We start from the raw sequence: 20836 nt of genomic DNA, 5'->3' as shown, positions 1-20836 counted from the left end.
GAGGTAAGTGTCCCAGGTTCGACCCATGCTGGGTTGAGCATCGAGCTAGTAACTTGTCCTCATGAAAAACAGACAAAATACTAAAGAAATGGCAAGGTTGCTGCCCGAAGTGCCACAGGATGCAGAGAGGAAGAACGATAATCAATTAATAAATTAATATTTACTTTCCTCTAATTCCAGCTCATCCCCACACTTAAATATTACATCACAGGAATGATTGATAAGTGCAAGTTAGCTGCCAAATTACTCCATAAACCTTCTTTTCTATCTTTCTTTATCTCTCTTCTCTACTTCTCTCTAGTCCTTTAGGTTTTCCTTATAAGGTATCATTTTAACCCAGCTGTTTATTCCAGCTCCTCTTCCTTTATTGATATTATCAACTTTTTCAGACCCCAATGAAAAGCATAGATTAACAATATACTGGCCATTCTGTCTTAATCCCTATAGAGTTGATCTTTTGTTTTTTTTTGTGTGAAGAGAACACCTAATTAGCTCTTGATTCATTGTTTAGTTCAAATTTGTATAAAATATTTTTCATTCAATACTGGACTCACACTTTTGCATTGTCAGTGATGCTTGCATCTAATTTGCCTTTTTTAAATTGATTGGAATAGAACTTTTCACTAGTAGTACTTTTTGAATCCTAATATATCATGCTAAGTACACGTTATGTTCCTTTTTTAAATGTCATACAATCATTGACAGAACAGCTAAAAGACCAATTCTGCTACATAGTTCTCAAAATGCCAACAAAACTCTACGTTGACTTTGCAGCCATTCATTCACAAAAGTTGGCTCTTATCATTATAAGTATTTCAGCAGTTTTCTGTAGTGTCACTAGATGGAGCAGCACACTCAGCAAAATGTCAGTGTTTTTTGTAATACAATTAATAGAAGATTAGAGTTTATAGTTTGGTTTAAAATTTAAATACTTGAGACAGAAGGAGGGGAGAAATCTTATCTCATGCACAAATGAGAAACAGGGCTGGAACTTGCCAGGAAATGCTAAGAGTACCACAGTGAATTAGCAGTACAGAATCTGTCCTGATAAGCATTTGCAAATTCAGCTCTCCTACATGGAAATGTAAGTCTGAACTTGCAGACCAGACTCTGCTGAAGGTGGAGAAAAGAAAAAAACCTGCAGATACTGTAAATCCAAACAAAGAACAGCAAATGCTGGAGATACTCAGCAGGTCAAGCAGCATCTCCAAGTATAGAAACAGAATTAAATGCTACACATGGATTACCATACATAAGAATTGGCCAGGTCTGACACAAATGGGAATGGTTGGTTAAATGAATCTATTAAGTTCAATAATAAATCCCAAGGACTACAAAGTACCAAGTGAAAGGCTTATGTTGGGCTTTGTAGGGACAGGGCAAGAAGCCTAAAACAAAGATGATGGGGTCAGAGTGGAATGGAAAATAGGAGTGATAGGAAACTGACAATTCAAAGTTACCACTGTAAACTAACCAGATACATTGTGTAAAATAGTTAATCTATCTGCATTTGTTTTCTGTACTGAGGTGGAGACCATGTCAACGGTTTCCTAGCTGCAGTCTGAGGTCTCACTCTGCTGGGGTTTAGCCCACTCAACCTCAGCCAGACACAGCAAACCCATTCATCTGAAAGGACGGAAATTGCTATAAAGTCACATTTTTTAAAATTATGCTTAATTTAATAGTTTTAGTTATTAATATGTGTTCAAGTGATCTGATTATGTTACTATGTTGTTAAATTATTTATTTTTAATATTTTTAATATGTCTGAACCAAGCATTCTTGACATGTTCTTGAAACTTATGAAAACTGGTAAATCTAATGGTATGGCTTTGCTAACAGCCAAAACTCTTTTCACATTTCATGGGTCATGCATTAGGTCCAACCATATATTCACCTTTCAGCAAAATTCACTGGGGATCTGCAAAAGATAAGTTTGAAATATCCTTTAACACCTCCATCCCCCACCAGGAAGGCCTCAAAGCTCTTCATTTGTTTCTGAACACCAAACCCAACTAGTTCTGCTCCACCACTACTCTCCTCAGTCTGGCTGGACTTGTCCTCACTCTTAATAATTTCTCCTTTAGCTCCTCCCACTTCCTTCAAACGAAAGGTGTAGCCATGGGCACTCACATAGGTCCCAGCCTTGCCTGCCTGTTTGTCAGCTAAGGGGAACAGTCTATGTTCCAAGCCTACACTGGTATCATTCTCCAACTTTTCCTATGCTACATGGATGACTGCATTGTTGCTGCTTCCTGCATCCATGTGGAACTTGTTGACTTAATCAACTTTGCCTGCAACTTTCACACTGCCCTCAAATTTACCTGGTTCATTTCTGACACCTCCCTACACTTTCTCAATCTCTCTGTCACTATCTCTGGAGACAGCTTATCTACTGATGTCTATTATAAACCCACTGATTCTCACAGCTACCTGGACTATACCTCTTCCCACGTTGTTACTTGTAAAAATGCCATCCCCTTCTCTCAACTCCTCCATCTCTGACACATCTGCTCTCAGAATGATGCATTTCCTTTGAGAACTAAGGAGATGTTCCCCTTCTTCAAAGAAAGGAGCCTCCTTTCCTCCACCATCAATGCTGCCCTCAACTGTATCTCTTCTGCTTTGCGCATATCTGCCCTCACCCCATTGCCCCACCACCCCACCAGGGATAGGGTTCCTCTTGTCCTCTCCTACCACCCCACCAGACTCCGCATCCAATACATAATTCTCCATAACCTCCGTCATCTCCAGTGGGATTGTGCCACCAAGCACATCTTTCCCTCCACCCTACTTTCTGCTTTCCACAGGGATCCCTTGTCCATTCATTCCTCCCCACTGAACTCCCTACTGACACTTATCCTTGCAAGCAGAACAAGTGGTACACCCTCACTACCAATCAGGGCCCCAGACAGTCCTTCCAGGTGAGGTGACACTCCACCTGTGGGTCCTTTGGGGTCATTGACTGTATCCGGTGCTCCTGGTGTGGCCTCCTGCATATTGGTGAGACCCAATGCAGATTGGGAGAACACTTCACTGAACACCTATGCTTCACCCACCAGAAAAAGCAAGATCTCCCAGTGTCCATCCATTTTAATTCCATTCCCATTCTGATATGTAATTCCATGGCCCCTCTACTGTCTCGATGAGGCCATACTCAGGTTGGAGGAGCAACACCTTATATTCCATCTTGGTAGCTTCCAGCCTGATGGCACGAATATTGATTTTTCGAACTTTCCTGTAATGCCCCTCCCTGACCACCACTCCCCATTCCCATTTCCCTCTTTCACCTTATCAGTTCCCTCTGCTGCTCCTCCCCCTTTTCTTTCTTCCATATCTTCTTTCCTCTCCTATCAGATGCCCATCTCCAGCCCTGTATCTCCTTTGCCAATCAACTTCCCAACTCTTTACTTCACACCTCCACCTCCTCCCAGTTTCACCTGTCACCTTGTGATTCTTCCTCCCCTCCCCCCACTTCCTTACTCTTACTCTGCATCTTTTATTCCAGTCCTGATGAAGGGTCTCGGCCCGAAACATCGACTGTACTGTTTTCCATTGATGCTGCCTGGCTTTCTGAGTTCCTCCAGCATTTTGTGTGTGTTGTTTGAAATATTTCTGTACATATTAGTGATCATGAGGGGTTCGCTTCTGTTTACAAGATCTGACCCACTATATTAGTACAAAAGCAATTATACTGTGGATGCTGCAAATCTGAAATTATTTATTCCGATAATATTCAAACGTCAGTCATAATCTGCAAAGAAAGAAAAACAATTAACATTGAAGGTAACACACACAAAATGCTGGTGGAACGCAGCAGGCCAGGCAGCATCTATGTCTCATCATAATGTATCATGTGATTCGGTAGGGGTGCACATCCATGGATAACCTCCAATCTGTGCATGCATTATAGATGCTGCCTGGCCTGCTGCGTTCCACCAGCATTTTGTGTGTGTTGCTTGAATTTCCAGCATCTGCAGATTTCCTCGTATTAACTTTGAAGGTAGATGACATTTCATCATAGATATAACTACCCAGAAATTCATTAGCTCTTGTTTCAGGAATATTTAAAAAAATCATAATGAAGCATGCCCATTCCATTTCACTGCTGTGCATTAGGAATGTAATTCTAGACTGGAGCTCCAATGCAAGAACAATGTGAGGGTTTCTGCCACTGCCTTCATATATGGATAACAGAAAGTATGCAAATACCACTGGTGGAACTTCTCAAAGCTGCTTGAAATTAGCTGTGTTCAAACCAGTACAAGATCTAACCAATTCAAGTGACGAGTCACTGCAGCAAAAAAAAAGGGTAGTATGAACCATAGAACACTACAGCACAGTACAGGCCCTTCAGCCCTCCATGTTGTGCTGACCCATATAATCATTAAAGAAAGTACTAAACCCATAATACTCCATAACCCTCCATTTTTCTTTCATCTATGTGCCTGTCCAAGAGGCTCTTAAATACCCCTAATGTTTTAGCCTCCACCACCATCCCTGGCAAATCATTCCAGGCACTCACAACCCTCTGTGCAAAAAACTTACCCCTCATGTCTCCCCTAAACTTCCCTCCCTTAATTTTGTACATATGCCCTCTGGTGTTAGCTATTGGTGCCCTGGGAAACAGGTACTGACTATCCACCCTATCTACGCCTCTCATAATCTTGTAGACCTCTATCAAGTTCCCTCTCATTCTTTTACACTCCAAAGAGAAAAGTCCCAGCTCTGCTAACCTTGCTTCATATGACTTGTTCTCCAAACCAGGCAACATCCTGGTAAATCTCCTCTGCACCTTCTCCATAGCTTCCACATCCTTCCTATAATGAGGTGACCAGAATTGAACACAATACTCTAAGTGCGGTCTCACCAGAGATTTGTAGAGTTGCAACATGACCTCTCTACTTTTGAACTCAATCCCCCTGTTAATGAAGCCTAACATCCCATAGGTCTTCTTAACTACCCTATCAACCCGTTCAGTGACCTTGAGGGATGTATGGATTTGTACCCCAAGGTCCCTTTGTTCATCCACACTCTTAAGTAGCTGATCATTAATCCTGTACTGTCTTCTGGTTTGTCCTTCCATAATGCATCACATCACACTTGTCCAGATTGAACTCCATCTGCCATTTTTCTGCCCAACTCTGCAGCCTGTCTATATCCTCTTGTAACCTTCAACAACCTACAGCTCCATCCACAAATCCTCCAATCTTCGTGTCATCTGCAAACTTACTCTCCCATCCTACCGCCTCTACATCCAGGTCATTTATAAAAATCACAAATAGCAAGGGTCCCAGGACAGATCCCTGCGGCATTCCACTAGTCACCAACCTCCAGGCAGAACACTTCCCTTCCACAACTACCCTCTGCTTTCTTCCTTTAAACCACTTTTTTATCCAAACAGCCAAGGTTCCACTTATCGCATGCCTCATGACTTTCTGGATGAGTCTGTCATGAGGGACCTTGTCAAATGCTTTGCTAAAGTCCCTGTAGACCACATTCACTGCCCTACCCTCATCAATTTCTTTTGTTACCTCTTCAAAAAACTCAATAAGGCTCGTGAGGCACAATCTTCCCTTCACAAAGCCATGTTGACTATCCATGAGTAGACTCTACTTCTCCAAATGCTCGTCGATCCTATCCTTAAGAATCCTTTCCAGTAGTTTGCAGACTACCGACGTAAGACTCACCAGTCTATAGTTCCCAGGTTTCTCCCTATTACCTTTTTTAAACAAGGGAACTATATTTGTCATTCTCCAGTCCTCCGGCACTTACCCTGCAGCCAAAGAGGATTCAAAGATCATAGCTAATGCTCCTGCCATCTCTTCTTTCAATTCCCACAACAACCTGGGGTGTATCGTATTCGGCCCTGGGGATTTATCAATCTTAATGTTTTGAAGAAGATCCAGCACTACTTCTTCCTTAATCTCCACATTGTCCAGCACACAGGCCCCCTTTACTTCAACCTCATCCTGATGAAGATCCTTTTCACTTGTGAATACTGAAGCAAAGTATTCATTTAGGACCTCCCCAACTTCCTCCGCTTCCAGGCACATGTTGCCCTCTTTATCCTTTAGCTTCGCCTTCGTTCTCGTCATCCTCCTATTCTTCACATACGCATAGAATGCCTTGGGGTTCTCCTTAATCCTACATGCCAAGGCCTTCTCATGCCCCCTTCAAGCTCTCCTAAGTCCTTTCTTTAGCTCCTTCCTGGCTACCCTATATTTCTCATAAGCCCCTTCTACTTCCTGCTTCTTATATCTAACATATGACTGAGAGTCAAAAGAGGGAAGAGTGCTTCACAGAATATAGATTGATTGAATCATTCTTTAGTCCAGCCCTGATGAAAAGTCTCAACCCAAAATTCTATTCCTAACAAAGTACAATATCATAAGAAATTTGAAGTTAAGAGCTCTGACATTCTTATTCAGATATTCTTCCTGTGTCTGTTATTCAGTGTGCAGAAAGGTAAATATCCTGTCATAGACTCAGTGATGCAAGATTGTCAGTAGACTAATGATGTTGCCTCCCCTTTAACTTTCAGGTCAAAATTGCTTGTCCATGGATGTGCACCCCTACCAAATCATTTATGATTCATTATGATGAGCAGAATTAGGCCATTTGGATCATCACATCAGCTCCGCCATTCAATAATGGCTGATTTATTTTCCCTCTCAGCTCCATTCTGCTGCCTTCTTCCCATAACCATTGACACCCTTACAAACCAAGCACCTATCAAATCCATTTTAAATATACCCAATTATTAGGTATCCACAGCTATCCAAGGCAATGAAAACCACAGATTTGCCACCCTCTGGCTGGAAAAAGTTTTCATTTCTGTTTTAGAAGGATGTCCTTAGGTTCTGAGACTATGACCTCTAGTGCTAAATTACCCACTATTGAAAACACCCTCTCCATGTCCACTCCATCTACACCTTTCAACATTTGGTATGTTTCAATGAGAGCACTGCTCATTCTTCTAAACTCCAGCAAATACAGGCCTAGAGTCATCAAATGCTCCTCATCATTCCTGGAATCACTCTTATGAAGGAAGTAGTGTTGGATCTTCTTAAAAACTTCAAGATTGTTAAGTCCCCAGGTGCCAAACGTGATATACCCCAGGTTGCTGTGGGAAGTCAGAGAAGAGATCGCTGGAGCAGTAGCTATGATCTTTTAATCCTCTTTGGCTGCAGGGGAGGTGCCGGAGGATTGGAGAATGGCAAATGTAGTTCCTTTGTTTAAAAAAGGTAATAGGGAGAATCCCGGGAACTACAGACCGGTGAGCTTTATGTCGGTGGTCTGCAAACTCTTGGAAAGGATTCTTAAGGATAGGATCTGCGAGCATTTGAGGAAGTACAATCTACTCAAGGATAGTCAACATGGCTTTGTGAAGGGAAGGTCGTGCCTCACGAGCCTAATAGAGTTTTTTGAAGAGGTAACAAAAGAAATTGATGGGGGTAGGGCGGTAGATGTGGTCTAAATGGATTTTAGCAAGGCATTTGACAAGGTCCCCCTAATCAGGGTCACATGAAGCTATGGGAGCAGATGGTTACTATCACAAGCAAGAGAAAATCTGCAGATGCAAGAAATCCAAGCAACATAAAATGGTGGAGGAACTCAGAAGGCCAGGCAGTGTCTAGGAAAAGAGTACAGTCAACGTTTTGGGCCGAAACTCTTCAGCATGACTATCCTAGTTATGCGACCACTGATGCCAGCAATCTCTGAAAGGTATAAATAATGGCCGGGATCACTCACCTTGTAAAGTCATTACCCATATGAAGTCAATGGCAAACCACTTCTGTAGAAAAATTTGCCAAAAATAATCTTGGTCATGGAAAAACCATGATCACCTACATCACACAACACTGCATACAACAAACAAACTGTGGGCTGGAAATCTAAATTTCTATAAGTTAGATTTAGTAATTTGAGAGATATTAGTTATGAAACTAGTGAATTAAAAATCAGGTTAATATCCTTTATAATAGTAATGAGCTTCAAATGCTCATCACTGCTCCATGATTTAGATGCAAACATATTTACTAGAGTCATTGTTCCAGCCAAGATTGTCTGGGATCTGAATAGTGGAGATATGCGGTAGCAGGATCTTGTAAACATAGTGTTGTCATGAGGGCTAACGATACATTAAAAAAGCAGAATATAAGTTCTGTCAGAGATTTAAGTCATGTCTTCAGGTTATGCTGGCTGTCAAACGTGACAAGGATTTGGAATGCTTTTAGTATAACAAAAGTCAACTGAACATCCATTTTGTTAATTTTTTGGAAGCACGTCCAACTCATGTTTCAGCTTCCAGGAGCAAAAAGGCAATAATATTGTTGCAGCACAAGGATGAACTGTGCCCTTTATCCATTTCAAATGTATAAAGCAACACAATAGGATTTTTCCCTAAATATTTCAGCTTGTTTTCACCAACAGTATAAAGAGTCTAATGGTCACAAAAGTCACTTAAACTTTTCTTAAAACAAACAGATGACTCTTTTAATAAGTAATATTAAAACAAAAGCAAGTGTGTGAAACAGCCACGATCGCATGTTGGTGTTTGGGATCTACAGAATATCTGAGAATAATCTGGACATTGTGAACTTTCCTTGTTTAATTTTAGATCATCATCTTAATTGTACATCATTAACAGTTCACAACTCCTAGAATGTTTTCAATTTATTAATAGTCATTATCCCATATGGTTATGGCATTGCTATTCCATAGTATTGATGGTCCGATTTATTGAAACATTTATATGAACAAAGTAAGGCCCGAACAGGGACAACAGGAGTAGGTCTGGTCACTCTAATTTTCTGAAAGAGAAAAAAACAAGTATATATAAATAAACAACTCAGTTTGGTACAATATGAAAAATAAATGATAATCCTAAAGTCCCTAAACACCCAAATATATATAATACAAATTGTAAAACAATATTAATCATCTTTTCATCTCACAAAGATATTTGAAATACATCTAAAGACTAACTTACAGGTGAAGTAATTCTTGATTTTACTATTTTATCTTTGAAACAGTTGTTAAATGATTTGCCACTCAGATCAGACTCATGGCATGTTTGCATGCAAATATATATTTTAATTTACACCAACATATATGTTCTGGTTAAGACAAATTTTTGTATCAAAAGTCATAATTTAAAATAAAACATATGTTGCACCAAAATAGCAAAGATTCTATTGTTGAGCAAGATAAAATCATTATAAATAGATTATTTAATTTTCTTTTGCTTTTCCACCTTTTAGACAATTCTGACATTTTAATAAACTTAAAGCTTTAAAAAGTAAATTTGAAAACTAACATTCATTCAACCCGAAACTTTTGCTGCATGCCTATTTTGCCCTAAGTTTCAGAATACTGATAACCTTTAGTGCTGATCACAAAATGATGAGAGGTAAGAGGTTGCTATTATAATCTCAGCAGGAGACAACTGCAGCAATATGCTTCCATCATTGAGTGTTTATTTTACAGCATAATCTCAATAGTAGTTAGGAATCTTGAGCAGGTCTGCTCTCCACTTACAAGCATTGTAAAATCTGCTTATGAGCCCTGTAACATGAGAATTTCAGTATCCTTTTTCATGTTTTTAAATCAGCACTCAAAGTTAATCCGTAATTTCAATTTGCTACTGTGTATATATTCAATTGCAAAATGAGCCAGGAATTCTACATCTTTTATGCGCCATCGCTGCTTTTGATATGGTGTCCAGGTTAGGGTGGAGAAGGTAATTCTACTGTACACTCTATATATCAGGACACAGAAAAGCTGTTTGTCCAGAAAGAGCAAAGATTAACTAAGGGGTATGTTGATAGGTGTTGTCCAAGATTCAGGGGACAATTGGAAGGTGAGTGCCAATGTCATAATGTATTACAGAGCCAAAAATAGCAATCCTTTTTCGAAATCTACAATGAAAATTATCAACCATTTGGGTTAGCCGCCACCAGCAGTCTACTTAAAGTCTGGAGGTGCACTTAAAAGTTTTCTTGAGAATACTGACAAAGGCAGACATTTACAGACTGCAGCTAAGTTGTTGGAACATTTTAAATATATGAAATATGCATTGGAAGAGCTTCATTCTAAACAAATCAGATTGCGTCCACGATATCCTGCGGTGGGAGGGAGAACAGCCAGAGGTCGTGGTACATATTGGTACCAATGACACAGGTAGGAAAAGGGAGGAGGTCCTGAAAAAACTCTACAGGAAGTTAAGAAGCGGGACCTCAAAGGTAGTAATCTCGGGATTACTGCCTGTGCCATGCAACAGCGAGTATAGGAATAGAATGAGGTGGAGGATAAATGCGTGGCTGAGGGATTGGAGCAGGGGGCAGAGATTCAGATTTCTGGATTATTGGGACCTCTTTTGGGGCAGGTGTGACCTGTACAAAGAGGACGGGTTGCACTTGAATCCCAGGAGGACCAATATCCTGGAGGGGAGGTTTGCTAAGGCTACTGGGGAGAGTTTAAACTAGAATTGTTGGGGGTGGGACCTGAACTGAAGAGACTGGGGAAGAGGAGGTTGGCTCACAAATAGAGAAAGCTTGTAGACAGTGAATGAGGGAGGATAGGCAGGTGATAGAGAAGGGACGCGCTCAGACCGAAGGTTTGAGATGTGTCTATTTTAACACAAGGAGTGTTGTGAACAAAGTGGATGAGCTTAGAGCATGGATCAGTACTTGGAGATATGATGTGGTGGCCATTACAGAGACTTCGATGGCTCAGAGACAGGAATGGTTACTTCAAGTGCTGGGTTTTAGATGTTTCAGAAAGGACAGGGAGGGAGGCAAAAGAGGTGGGGGCATGGCACTGTTGATCAGAGATAGTGTCACGGCTGCAGAAAAGGTGGATGCCGTGGAGGGATTGTCTACGAAGTCTCTGTGGGTGGAAGTTAGGAAAAGGAAGGGGTCAATACCTTTACTGGGTGTTTTTTTATAGGCCGCCCAATAGTAACAGGGATATCGAGGAGCAGACAGGGAAACAGATCCTGGAAAGGTGTAATAATAACAAAGTTGTCGTGATGGGAAATTTAATTTCCCAAATATTAATTGCCATCTGCCTACAGCAAGGGGTTTAGATGGGGTGGAGTTTGTTACGTGTGTTCAGGAAGGTTTCTTGACACAATATGTAGATAAGCCTACAAGAGGAGAGGTGTACTTGATTTGGTATTGGAAAATAAACCTGGTCAGGTGTCAGATCTCTCAGTGGGAGAGCATTTTGGGGATAGTGATCATAATTCTGTCTCCTTTACAATAGCATTGGAGAGAGATAGGAACAGACAAGTTAGAAAAGTGTTTAATTGGAGTAAGGGGAATTATGAGGCTCTCAGACAGGAAATTAGAGGCTTAAATTGGAAGCAGATGTTCTCAGGGAAAAGTACAGAAGAAATGTGGCAAATACTCAGGGGATATTTGTGTGAAGTTCTGTATAGGTACCTTCCAATGAGACAGGAAAGTTATGGTAGGGTACAGGAAACAGGGTGTTCAAAGGCTGTAATAAATCTAGTCAAGAAGAAAAGCTTACAAAAGGTTCAGAGAGCTAGGTAATGTTAGAGATCTAGAAGATTATAAGGCTAATAGGAAGGAGCTTAAGAAGGAAATTAGGAGAGCCGGAAGGGGCCATGAGAAGGACTTGGCGGGCAGGATTAAGGAAAACACCAAGGTATTCCACATGTATGTGAAGAGTAAGAGGATAAGACATGAAAGAATAGGACCTACCAAGTGTGACAGTGGGAAAGTGTGTATGGAACCGGAGGAAATAGCAGTGGTACTTAATGAATACTTTAGTATTCACTATGGAAAAGGATCTTGGTGATTGTAGTGATGACTTTCAACAGACGGAAAAGCTTGAGTATGTAGATATTAAGAAAGAAGATGTGCTGATGCTTTTGGAAAGCATCAAGTTGGATAAGTTGCCAGGACTGGATGTACCCCAGGCTACTGTGGGAGGTGAAGGAGGAGATTGCTGAGCCTCTGGAGATGATCTTTGCATTATTAATGAGGACAGGAGAGGTTCCGGAGGATTGGAGGGTTGCGAATGTTGATCCTTTATTCAAGAAAGCGAGTAGAGATAGCCCAGGAAATTATAGACCAGTGCGTCTTACCTCAGTGGTTGGTAAGCTGATGGAGAAGATCCTGAGAGGCAGGATTTATGAACATTTGGAGAGGTATAATATGATTAGTTGTCAGCATTGCTTTGTCAAGGGCAGGTCGTGCCTTACGAGCCTGATTGAATTTTTTGAGGATGTGACTAAACACATTGATGAAGGAAGAACAGTAGATGTAGTGTAATAAAAACACAAAATGCTGGCAGAATTCAGCAGGCCAGACAGCATCTAAGGGGAGGAGGTAGTGATGACGATGTAGTGTATATGGATTTCAGCAAGGCATTTGTAAAGGTACTCCATGGAAGGCTTATTAAGAAAGTAAAGAGGCATGCGATCCAAGGGGACATTGCTTTGTGGATCCGGAATTGGCTTGCCCACAGAAGGCAAAGAGTGGTTGTAGATGGGTCATATTCTGCATGGAGGTCAGTCACTACTGGGGTGCCTCTAGGATCTGTTCAGGGACCCTTACTCTTCATGATTTTTATAAATGACCTGGATGAGGAAGTGGAGGGATGTGTTAATAAGTTTGCTGATGACACTAAGGTTGGAGGTGTTGTGAATAGTGTGGAGGGCTGTCAGAGGTTACAGCGGGACATTGATAGGATGCAAAACTGGGCTGAGAAGTGGCAGATGTTGTTCAACCCAGATAAGTGTGAAGTGGTTCACTTTGGTAGGTCAAATATGATGGCAGAATATAGTATTAATGGTAAGACTCTTGGCAGTGTGGAGGATCAGAGGGATCTTGGGGTCCGAGTCCAGAGGACGCTCAAAGCAGCTGCACAGGTTGACTCTGTGGTTAAGAAGGCATATGGTGTATTGTCCTTCATCAATCGTGGAATTGAATTTAGGAGCTGAGAGGTAATGTTGCAGCTATACAGGACCCTGGTCAGACCCCACTTGGAGTACTGTGCTCAGTTCTGGTCACCTCACTACAGGAAGGATGTGGAAGCCATAGAAAGGGTGCAGAGGAGATTTACAAGGATGTTGCCTGGATTGGGGAACATGTCTTATGAGAATAGGTTGAGTGAACTCGGCCTTTTCTCCTTGGAGCGACGGAGGATGAAAGGTGACCTGATAGAGGTGTATAAGATGATGAGAGGCATTGATCCTGTGGATAGTCAGAGGCTTTTTCCCAGGGCTGAACTAGTTGCCACAAGAGGACAGAGTTTTAAAGTGCTGGGAGTAGGTACAGAGGAGATATCATGGGTAAGTTTTTTACTCAGAGAGTGGTGAGTGGATGGGCTGCCGGCAACGGTGGTGGAGGTGGATACAATAGAGTCTTTTAAGAGACATTTAGATAGGTACATGGAGCTTAGAAATTACTGGGCTTACCTATAGCCCTCTATTTTACTAAGGTAGGGACAAGTTCGGCACAACTTTGTGGGCTGAAGGGCCTGTATTGTGCTGTAGGTTTTCTATGTTTCTATGCTACACCTTCACCACCTGTTACATTCAACAGGTAATTATCATTACCCTGTAGCCAACTCTCCAAGCTATATCTTTTTCTGTTAGGAAATAATATTTAACACCAAACATTTTACCTGTGTTAGATCAACAAATTTCACGCATTCAAGCCATATGTTCAGAAAGCTTCTTTGACACACAGCACATCGGCTCGCGTTTTTCAATATCTTTCTCAGTTCTGGGTAATATTCAAAACCTGAATTGAATGAATTACTTGTCAGCTCATCCAAGACATATCTTGCTGTAATCTCCTTAAATAAAGATGAAGAATATGCAATTAGGAGAGAAATGATGGAATATCACAAGAGACCAGTGAATATTTGAATCCCCCTCGTACTGTAGAAGAAATATGTCAATCTATGATGACAATTGTGTGAAATTATTTCTGATAGTCTACAACACATTGTAAGCTGACTTTTCTAAGTGAGACCCATAGATAGGTGGCTGTTGTGAGAAAGGAAAGGGATAAAACCAATTCCAGATATAAAACATTGAAGAGTCGTGTACTGAGTTTCAATTACCTAAAGCAGGGCAACATAATCACAATCTCCACGACAGAATGAAAATCGCCTGAATGTTATGCCAGCTGCAATCTACCAACCTTGGCTGCAGTATTGGCATGTATTAATCTTATCATGAAAGCCTTTCATGATGCAAAATGGCCCAGTAAGTTTGCCAAGTCTATTTCCCCACCTTTCAGGCATCCTGACAGTCAAAACGATGATTTTTTTCTTAACCTCATATCCTCATAAGGAATGAACAAAACTATTAAAACACATAAAACCATGAACACTGTAATGAATTTCTGGCAAATCCAGAATAATTCATGAGGGTTGATAAGTGCTAACTTCAATAATCTCTACATTGCCTTAAAAATAATAATTTCAGAATGATGAGATGTCTGCCATTATTTGCAGCACCAGAGGGAAGTGATGGGCAGGCAAGGAGATAAGGTGAGAGAGGGAAAAGGGGATGGGGAATGAAGAGGTGGGAGGAGGGCATTATTGGAAGTTTGAGAAACCGAAGTCCATGCCATTAGATTGTATGTTTCCTAGATTGGGGAGTCTAGGACCAGAGGGCATAGCTTCAGAAACAAGGACACCCCATTAGAACAGAGAAGAGGAGGAATTTTTCCAGCATGAGGGTGGTGAACCTGTGGTATTCATTGCCACAGCCAGCTGTGGAAGTCAAGTCACTGGGTATATTTCAAACAGATGTTGATAAGTTCTTGATTAGTTAGGTTGTCAAAGGTTTTGTGGAGAAGGCAGGACAACAGGATTGAGAGGGATAATAAATCAGCCATGGTGGAATGACAGCAACAAACACGAGTTGCTGGAGGAACTCAGCAGGCCAGGCAGCATCTATGGAGAAAAGTACAGTGGACGTATTTTCGGCAGGAAGGGTTTTGGCCCGAAACATGTCTTATGGTCTTGTGATATGTGAAACACTAGCAGATTTGCTTTTATGGTTAAAGTGGGTAACTTTGAAGGCAACATGAGGGGCAAGTTCTTTTTATGCAGAGAATGGCTGAACCTGGGATAGTAGTGGAGTCAGAAAACAGTATGGTGGAGTTTAAGATTATTTTAGATAGGACACATGAACATGAAGACAGGGATATGGATCTGAAACTGGAAGAGGACATTTAGTATAAATCAGCACAACGCTGGGGGCTGACTGGGCTGTTCGGTGCTGTCCTGTTCTATGTTAATTGACTATATCCTCTGATTTGATATAATCAAGTGTAATCAATTTTAGTTAAGTTTTAAAATGAAATAAGCAACACCATTTAGAAACAAGAGGTGTGTATACAGTAACTACAGTATCTATAAATATTCATTCAGCTCATCATCCAGCCTATGCTCTTATGGCCCACTAGCCACAACTGGTATTAGCGCAATGCTATTACATCTCATGGAGTCAGAGTTCAGAGTTCAATTCCGACATCATTTGTAAGGAGTCTATACACCCTCCCTGTGGGATACTTTGGTTTTCTCAGGGTGCTCTGGTTTCCACCCACAGTCCAAAGATATACTGGTCAGTACATTAACTGGTCATTGTAAACTGTCCCATGATTAGGCTAGAGGTAAATCAGGGGTTGCTTGGTGGGTCAGCTCAAAGGGCCAGAGAGCCTATTCGGTGCTGCATCTCACTAAATAAATAAATCTGTGAGAGGTTTATAGGTTTCATTCCTTATGAAGTTAGTTGCTATTGTTACGAATGTGCCACCACTCTGAGGGGCCGAAGGGTACAAAGTAGCCCCCTCCTTTTTGAGAATTGCAAGATCGTTATTAATTCGGGTCTGGGACCGAGGAAATGAGAGAGAGACATGCAGAATCCACAAGAGTTTGGAATGTGTGTCCTGGCCCCAGAAAGGCGGAACCATTGATAACGACTATTGTCTCTTGGAGACGGAATTGTGTATTGAGTACTGTACTATTCATTGAAGCCCTCAGGGAATGACCAGAGTGGGCTGGTTGAGGGATTGCATCATCCCAACCTGATTGACATCTGAGACCCCGTGAGTAAGGATAAAAGAGGGTCTGGGGAACAACCCCTTCAGACGCACCAGGAGAAATGCTAGAAATCCCGTGACAGCATTTAATAGCGACAGCCGGTGGAGGGCTCGCGTGCGTCCTTTCCCGTTGCCTGGGATTGGGGCCTTACCACGGAAGAACGGCTTAGCTAAAGAAGAGGCCACCAACGAAATGTCGAAGGATCGACATCATAAAAAGGAAAAGCTGGCAAGTTTCTAAAATCTCTCTCTCTCTCCAACAATTGCAAACCTAGCGGTCCCCAAAGGCTGAAGTCTGAATGAACTGAGTGACTTTTATATTTCCATCGGACAATACATTATCCCCTAGACAACGATAGAGCTTATTTCTTATTGATTATTATTATACCCGCACTTTTAGATTTAGTATTGATGACCTATATTATCTGTATGTTTGCACTGATATTATTTTTGTGTATTTTTACCAATAAATACTGTTAAAAATAGTACCATCAGACTTCAACGGACCTCTCTATCTTTGTTGGTAAGTGACCCAGTTATGGGGTTCGTAACACTATTGAGTACACTGTCATTATTCAATACCAACCAAAGTATGAACATTTGTTGAAGAGAAAGGACAGGGAAAAATGAAAATAATAAAATATTTCCCCTACACACTCAAACTATTTTGTAGGACATTTAGAAAATCTGTTTTTTTAAATTTTCTTTTAAAGATGTGCCTCTTGCAGAGAATTTTCACCTGGATGTAATTTAAACCAATCACCGGGGTGAGATCTCAAGAACATAGGCAATAAAAACAAGATTTTTTGACAATTGAAGGCTTAAACTTATTTGAATATCTCTGCTGTCTCTTAGGTGCTAGTTTTCATTTTTCTGTTTTAAATTAGAGATTTATAATAATGCCTGGTACATTCCTGACTAGCTCAACTTGCATGGCCAAGGTATCATTCAGCACACCTTCCAACACACAGTAACTCAGTCATAGATTTACAGAACACAGAAGCAAGTCCCTACCTCCTGCCATGTTCATACCGACCCAAACATACTAATCCTGTTTTTGAGCCTGTAGTATTCTGTTGCTTGGTGATTCAGTTGCTCACCATGATACTTCTTAAATATTGTAAGAACCCTGCCTTAACCACCCCTCAGGCAATGCATTACAGATTCCAACCACTTCCCCTTACTTCAAACCTATGCCCTCTGCTTTTATGTACTTCTACCAAGGAGAATGTTTCATTCTATCTACCCTAACTAGCATTTCATAACTTTACATACCTCAGTCCAGCCTCTCTCAGCCTTCTTTGCTCCAAGGAAAACAAATCTAACCTATCCCATTATAATTGAAATGCTCTATCACAGGCAATATCCTGATAAATAGAATTGTACACAGCATTCCAGCTGTTGCAGAACTAATACTTGATAAAATTGTACTATAACTCTTTATTCATACATTCTATGCCCATGTGTATCTTGTGTCTCTTCCTCACCATTTTATTAACATATACTACCAACTTCAGAAATCTTCTGACATGTATCAAGGTCCCTCTAAACTTTAATATCTTCTTGCTCCTCATATACAGTGTATATTCTAGCCTTATTAATCTGACCAAGATGCATAATTTATTAGGATTAAATTCAATTTGCCACTTCTCTGCCCATTTTGCCAATTATAGGAAATTATGGGACCAAGGATATTAGAGGCCTAACACTACCCTCAATGTCAACACCACCACCAATTTCTTTGTCACCTATGATCTCACTAATCATTAAAATTGTTAATATATACAGTATAAGGATAAACTATAAGGATAGTTAAATAATAAACTATAAGGATCTGGGTACTTATGTCTGTGTTTACATAATCATCCTCTACATCCTATTAAATCAATTTTAGATCCAATCTGTCAATTTTGCCTGGTCTCCATGGATTCTAACCAGTCTCTCATATGAAACATTGTCAACAGCCCTACAGGAGTCTGACAACAATATGGCATTGTGTGATCTTTTCAAGCAAAGTAAGCCTTTTAAATCATTTTCAAAGGTTAAAAATTTTAAAATTACATTTAAATTTACAATTACATTTACAATTAAACATAAATTTAATAACTAAAAAAAGCTCAGGAAGTCTGAAGTAAAAAGAGAAAATGCAAGAAATCTGCTTTAGGATTAGGAAAATTTCACAATTCATCAAAGAAGGATCAAGGCATTGACATGCAAAGCAGATAGGACAGCCATCTAGCAAGAACCACAAAGTAGATCATAAAAGCTCCTATAGATATTTGGAAAGGAACAGATGAGCTAAAACTAACACAGGTTTCTTACAAACAGAAGAAAAAAATATACAGAGGATAGAAGAAATGGTGCAGAGGTTAAACAAATATCTTGTGTTGGTCTTCACAAATGAAGACACAGAAACCAGACATAGGAATTATTGAATAGAGAACTTAAAGAAATAAACAAAGCTTTATAGAATAGAAAATGTAACTGGACTCAGATATTGTTTAAATTAATTGCAAATAATATTAACAACACAAAATATCCATCTCTGCAGTTGTAACCTGATTTTATTTTATTTTCAGCATTAAAATCTCCATAATTATTATTGATTTGAGATAACAGAAAGAAAATACCTACTTAAAAACTATGATTAAATTCAACAGTTAATCTTCACATTTTATTATAGAATATATTAAAAACAAATAAATCAGTCAGCAACAGCAAAGAGAAAAGACTTGTTATGTTTTCAGTTTTGAACTATTCATCACAAAAGAAGATAATATGCTTGTTTTTAACTTTCAAATTTGCTGTGTTCTTCCAATAATTTTTTATTCTTATTTTTAGATTTTGCATTTTCCTAACCTTATGAAGACAATTTTCTTATTTCACTTGCACAGCTATGTAATAATTTATTTATTTTGATAGTCAGAAAATTTTTTGTGTGGGTGAAAAAATGTATCAGATGCATTAATACAGCAAGTATTTCTGATTCTATGCTGAAACTCTAATACAGTGCTACAACAGAATTGCATTGTGCCATCCTTCAGATTCAAGTAGACATTATTAAAGTTTCCATGGAATTATGTTTTGAGAAATGGCCTCCAAACAACAGCTTATCATTATTCCATCAATGAATACCACTAAACATTGATCAAATTTTCATCATTGTAAAGGTTTCTGTGCAAAGTGGCATGTGTAGCTGGCTATCTACTTTTCAGTCTTCATTGAAAGATGAAATGATTTTAAAAAAGTTGAGGGATGTGATTGGTTACTCTATAAATATGGTATATATTCAGCTGTACTCTCATCAGGTACAAATAAAGGAGAGGTAGTAAAAGTTAAACTTACAAAAGTAGAATATATTATTTTAGTTTTAGCTAATGAAGTTAAAGCTAAATTCCAAATAGTTGATTGATGCCATTGCAACCTGAGTGTTCACTACCTGGCAGTAATCTGGTTGTGCAGGTCATGTGCCATTTCAGTGAGATTGTGTGCAATAAAGCTGAAAAGTAACCCAATACATCCAAATAACATTGAAAAAATTACCTGGAGAGTTAAAACTTCATTTTGTTGTATTGATGAAATGAGATTTTTTTCCAACAATGGATTCTGCTCAAAGTAGAATTCTTCCAATTTCAGCTCCATAAGCTTCACAATTAAAAAGAACAAAATAAAAGTAATAAAAAGAATAGAATAAGCAGTGAATGAAACATTCAAATCATTCAAAATATCTCACAAAATATTTACAATTCTTCCCACACCTCAGTATCTGAACTGTCTATTTAAAAACCACGGGAATATCTTCCCCTGAATTGGAGGATTGTTGTAATAAGATCCATATTTGTACACTGAATTGAAATTGAACAGGAAATTGGAATACCAAAGACAAATCCAAGGTTCTATATAGGTTCAAGAGAGGAGATAGACTAAAACACTATTGTATTCTACAAGTCTTGCCAACATGCAGCCATTGCCTGAAGCAGATGGAGGAGGAGCAGGAATAAGAGAAAGATGTCAATCAAGGCAGATGATGAAGTGAGGTAGAGGAAATGGAAGAAAGGAAAGATGAAAAAGAAGAGTAACAAGAAGTAAAGCAAAACTGGAGGTGAAATAGAGAGACCCATTCTAATGTGTTAAAAATGTGCAATGAATTGCCCTTCAATTCAATTGAACCAGTTCAAGACCATCATGTGCCAGAGAATGTGGCAGTCTGAGTCAGCTGCATCATGAATTGGGAAAAATTCCAATATGAGTTGATGTGTTAAATTATATTTGCATCATACAAGTGTTTCATCACCTGACAATTTCTCCTTGACACTCAGTGGCAACAACAGCACCAGCCTTTTCATTAACATCCTGAGTCACCAGTGAACAGAAAGTTTTGAGGACAAGCACTTAATTACTGCAGTTTCATGAGCACGAAAGAAGCTCGGCATTCCAGACCATTTCTTTCCACCATAATAAAAAAAACAAGGGTTACTGAAGTCAAGTCATGTATCAGTAACTTTGTGTAAGTGGCAGAAAGAATACAGTATCTCACAAGTTACATAACCAAACCCTTGTCAGCAATTATCTGTCGCTGAATTTGCAGTTCCCTATTTGCCATCTCAGATCCTTCAAAAATGGAGTGGAGGTAAATTCTTAAGTACTGCCTACAAAGAAGAGGAAAGACATTTAAAAAATGTTAAGACGGTCAAGAAGAATCAACATGGTTTTCTGAAATGAAAACCATGTCTGACAAA

General features: G+C 39.7%; 1 protein-coding gene across 1 annotated transcript in view; it reads right to left on the bottom strand.

The window, feature by feature from the left end:
* Nucleotides 1–8487: 8487 nt before the first annotated feature.
* lrrc69 (leucine rich repeat containing 69) overlaps nucleotides 8488–20836 on the bottom strand; it is a 57225-nt gene continuing 44876 nt past the window's right edge. The window contains exons 6-8 of the mRNA XM_073044588.1: nucleotides 19641–19742; nucleotides 13663–13836; nucleotides 8488–8816 (exon numbers count right to left, since the gene is read on the bottom strand). Of these exons, the coding sequence (XP_072900689.1) occupies nucleotides 8706–8816; nucleotides 13663–13836; nucleotides 19641–19742 (387 nt within the window). The 3' untranslated portion in view covers nucleotides 8488–8705. The remainder of the gene's footprint in view (nucleotides 8817–13662; nucleotides 13837–19640; nucleotides 19743–20836) is intronic.

This window comes from Hemitrygon akajei, chromosome 1, assembly GCF_048418815.1.
Source record: "Hemitrygon akajei chromosome 1, sHemAka1.3, whole genome shotgun sequence".
Taxonomy (NCBI): Eukaryota; Metazoa; Chordata; class Chondrichthyes; order Myliobatiformes; family Dasyatidae; genus Hemitrygon; species Hemitrygon akajei.
The sequence above is the reverse complement of the archived record's forward strand: the minus strand, read 5'-3'. Positions and strand labels throughout refer to the sequence as shown.